Source organism: Morchella sextelata (genome assembly GCF_020137385.1).
Source record: "Morchella sextelata strain SCLS chromosome Unknown scls_20, whole genome shotgun sequence".
Taxonomy (NCBI): Eukaryota; Fungi; Ascomycota; class Pezizomycetes; order Pezizales; family Morchellaceae; genus Morchella; species Morchella sextelata.
This window is the reverse complement of record NW_025408635.1, coordinates 661,818-665,489: the sequence shown is the minus strand read 5'-3', so window position 1 is coordinate 665,489 and position 3,672 is coordinate 661,818. Positions and strand designations below refer to the sequence as shown.

The window sequence follows — 3,672 nt, the reverse complement described above, 5'->3', positions numbered from 1 at the left end:
GTTGTTACCTGTTCCGTCTCCCAGAATCCCGACTCCTTCGTTCCCACCTATGCTCTCATCGATACGGGAGCATCAGGTTATGCGTTCATCGATCAAAGTTTTGTGAAAAAGCATGGACTCTCCTTGGAACCCCTGAAAATATCACTGCAATGGGGACTGTGGACGTAGGAACTATGAAGCCAAGGAATACAACCGAGGCGAAGACGTGGACGTAGGAGGTTCGTGGACTATGGACTATGGGGCCGAAGGGTACACCTAAGGCAAGAACGGGGACTGTGGACTATGGACTATGGGTGGTTATACCTGGTTTAGTATACCGGGTAAACCCTATGACGTAGCGCGAACCAAATAGTATTCGTAGCTGTAAAGTACAGAGGTTGCGTAAAGAGAAAAGAGAAAGAAAGAGAAACAAGAAATCACGAGACAACGCCCCCCTTATATATCCATACCCTATCCCAATGCTGACTCATACCCTTGCATAACAGAAACAGAAAGAACATAATAGAAACTCGCTTTACTAAACCCAACCACACTACATAATCCTTCTCCCTTGTACCCACACAACTCACATAGCCAATCCGACTAGCTGCCGTTACAGACCACTCCCCCCTCTACGGCCTATCTCCTGGTAGGCTTAGGCTTCCATGGGTATCGTTCGTGAAATCGTTTGACAATATCGGGCGAATGTTCGACATCCGACAATGGCTGCCACGAAGCTTCGTCATAACCGGCATACTTAACCAAGTATTCAAATCTTCCTCGACGATCCCTGGAATCCAAAATATTCTCAACTTCCCACTCCTCCTGTCCTTCAACTTCGACCGGCGGTGGTGGTAACTGTTGTTGTCCTGGTAAAGGATCGTTTGCTGCAGACGACAATAAAGAGACATGGAATACGGGATGAACTTTCATAGAACGAGGGAGTTCCAACTCATAGGCATAAGGATTAACGATCCGCTTCACGATATATGGTCCAATGCATTTCCAATCGAGTTTCTTCGAAGGGCGTTTAGTGAGGACATGGCGTGTTGATAAGAAAACTTTATCCCCCACATGATAGTGAGGGGCAGGAGTCCGACTCGTATTGGCCGACTCTTCTTGAATCCTTTGTGCTCGGTACAACTCATCTCGTAGAAAATCTAATACCTCCTTCATCTCCCGTGCAATACCATTAGCCTGATCCTCTGCTGTCGTCCTACCATGTTCCAAAGGACCGAACGTCATTCTTGGATTTCGTCCTGAATTGGCAAAGAAAGGAGATATCTTTGTTGTTTCTGAAACGTGATTGTTGGTCGCAAATTCAGCCATTGGTAACCATCAAGTCCAGTCATCTTGTTGATAGGAAACATAACTCCGAAGGTACTGTTCCATCATGGCATTAATCCTTTCCGTCTGCCCATCCGTCTGAGGGTGGAACGCGGTAGAAAACTTTGGTGATATTTCCAGACGGTCGCAAAGAGACCTCCAGAATTCCGCAACGAATTGTGTCCCTCGATCGGATACCATAGTATCGGGTAACCCATGTAATTTCCAAACATTATTAATATACAGTCTCGCTACTTCCCTTGAGTCCGCCTCCTTTGTTGTTGGTATTAGGTGTCGCATCTTAGTTAACCTATCCACCACGACCAAGATTGCATTGTATCCATCGCTCTCCGGGAGATCGGTAACAAAATCCATTGACACATCCGTCCATGGTCCATCGGGTATTGGCATCGGGCGGAGTACTCCATAGGGTGCATTGCGTAGTGCCTTGCTACGGGTACACACATTGCAATTCCGAACATACTGATCGATATACTTCCGCATTTGTGGCCAGTAATACTCTCGATTCAGGAGTTCCAAAGTCTTCGCTCTGCCTGGATGACCTGCCGATGGTTTGTCATGATACTCTTTTAGAAGTCTTAGCCGAAGGTCATTGTCGTCGGGTACATAGAGTGCGCCACGGTAAAGTAGCCGACCGTTGTTATCTTCCGTGCATTCGGCAAGCGAGATCTTATTCGAGTGACAGACGCCGTTCCGAAGCATCGCAAGTACTTTGTTCGGGAAACTGTCAACTTGGTAAGCATTTAAAAACAACTCTTCTACAGTGGACATTCCTTCAGCGGATTCATTTGAAAAAGAACCCGCGAACAAACTTAGCTTTGAATCCAAATTTTTCCGCTTCAAAACCACCTGGCTTTGATGCGTCAACCGTTCATCCCCCTCCTTAGGTAGGTCACCCGACCTCCTAGTCAATGCATCCGGCTTTGCCCCTTGTTTCCCTGGTCTAAATTGAATGACGAAATCCAAACGTGAAAGAAATTCCGACCAACGGGCTTGTCGACGGTTTAATAGCTTTGTTGACATAAAATATTCGAGGTTCCTATGATCGCTGAGGACTTCGATTGGGAATTGTGCCCCTTCCAAATGATGTCGCCATTCCTCAAAACATCGTACAATTGCCAGGAGTTCTTTGTCATAGATTTCATAGTTGCATTCCGCAGGGGAATGCTTCTTTGAGAAGAAAGCAACTGGATGTAAAATTCCTTCATCAACACGTTGGGACAGGATTGCAGCAGAAACTGTGAGGGATGCGTACCAGACCACAAGAGTACACTACGCAGAGCTCAGAGTTCGGCTAACAGCTACAAGGGTAGAAGTCCCCAAGGTCTCTTCAGTCAACGTCGAGTATGATTCTCCTTGATCCGATACGGGCCCCGCGAGCTACGTTATCAACAAAGATTCACTAGAGTTAGCGTGTGATGCTCGACCGTCTTCGACGTAATAGTTCAGGTAGAGTTCGAAGTCGCAATAGAATAAAGTATTTCCAAAAGTATAGTCAAATAAAGTTGTAACTCGCGTATCAACGATTTATATTGTTAAGACTCTGATTTCGCCGATGATGGTTTGGCTAGTCAGTGAATGACACAGTATTTATATCCCTCGCTTATGTCTCGAGGACCCAGTCTACTAATAATACAGAATACACTCGGGGCTCGCCCGAGACCCTGAAAAACAACCAAGAACATTTAACTCCTAAATCCGTAACCCAAACTCCTAAACCCGCTAAAATCCCTCAACCTATTTATCCACTCTAATGTACGTTTCCCTGTCGATGTTTCTTCTCCATCGGCCGTCTGGTGGATAATCGTCAGTGTCGGCTATTCGGAGGTCTCGGACGGCAAGGCTACCTACTCAGGCCTCTTCCCACATCGCTTTCCCACATAGCAGAGTCCTCTCATGCCCACAGGTACCACCGATAGGTACTCGGTCGGCTGGCAGCTTGCGCCGATTCGCTCCGAGCGGTCCGATCTTCGATCCGATTGATTCCAGCTGTCCCTCATATATCCACCGGTACCAAAACACTCCCCTCCGGCGGTTTGACGCTCCGGGGGTTATTATTGGGGTCGAAAACGTGTTTTTTATGACTCCGTGTTTTGATCGTATATTGGTCGCACCACACTCCGCGAGTGCGGTCCAGAGACGACATTAGCGTACAGAGGGTATTGGAGTATCTACTGGCCTTTTTTCTCACTTCCGTAAATGCTTGGCATGCCCGTAACAGCTTACCCCCCTTCCAGGGTGGCACGTCTCGGGACATCTTCTGACAGACTATGGTTCCAGTAAACCTGCTCCACATATCACCCGTGGTGTCTGTGGAGGGGAAGGACTTAGCCCCGTAGGGTACCT

General features: G+C 47.4%; 1 protein-coding gene across 1 annotated transcript; it reads right to left on the bottom strand.

Annotated features, from left to right (window-relative positions):
* Window positions 1-618: 618 nt before the first annotated feature.
* H6S33_006384 (uncharacterized protein) lies at window positions 619-1,224 on the bottom strand (the record flags this gene model as incomplete). Its single annotated transcript, XM_044837728.1, has 1 exon — window positions 619-1,224. The coding sequence occupies one exon, from the start codon at window positions 1,222-1,224 to the stop codon at window positions 619-621; it is 606 nt and encodes a 201-aa protein (XP_044689911.1).
* Between the last annotated feature and the right edge of the window lie 2,448 nt (window positions 1,225-3,672).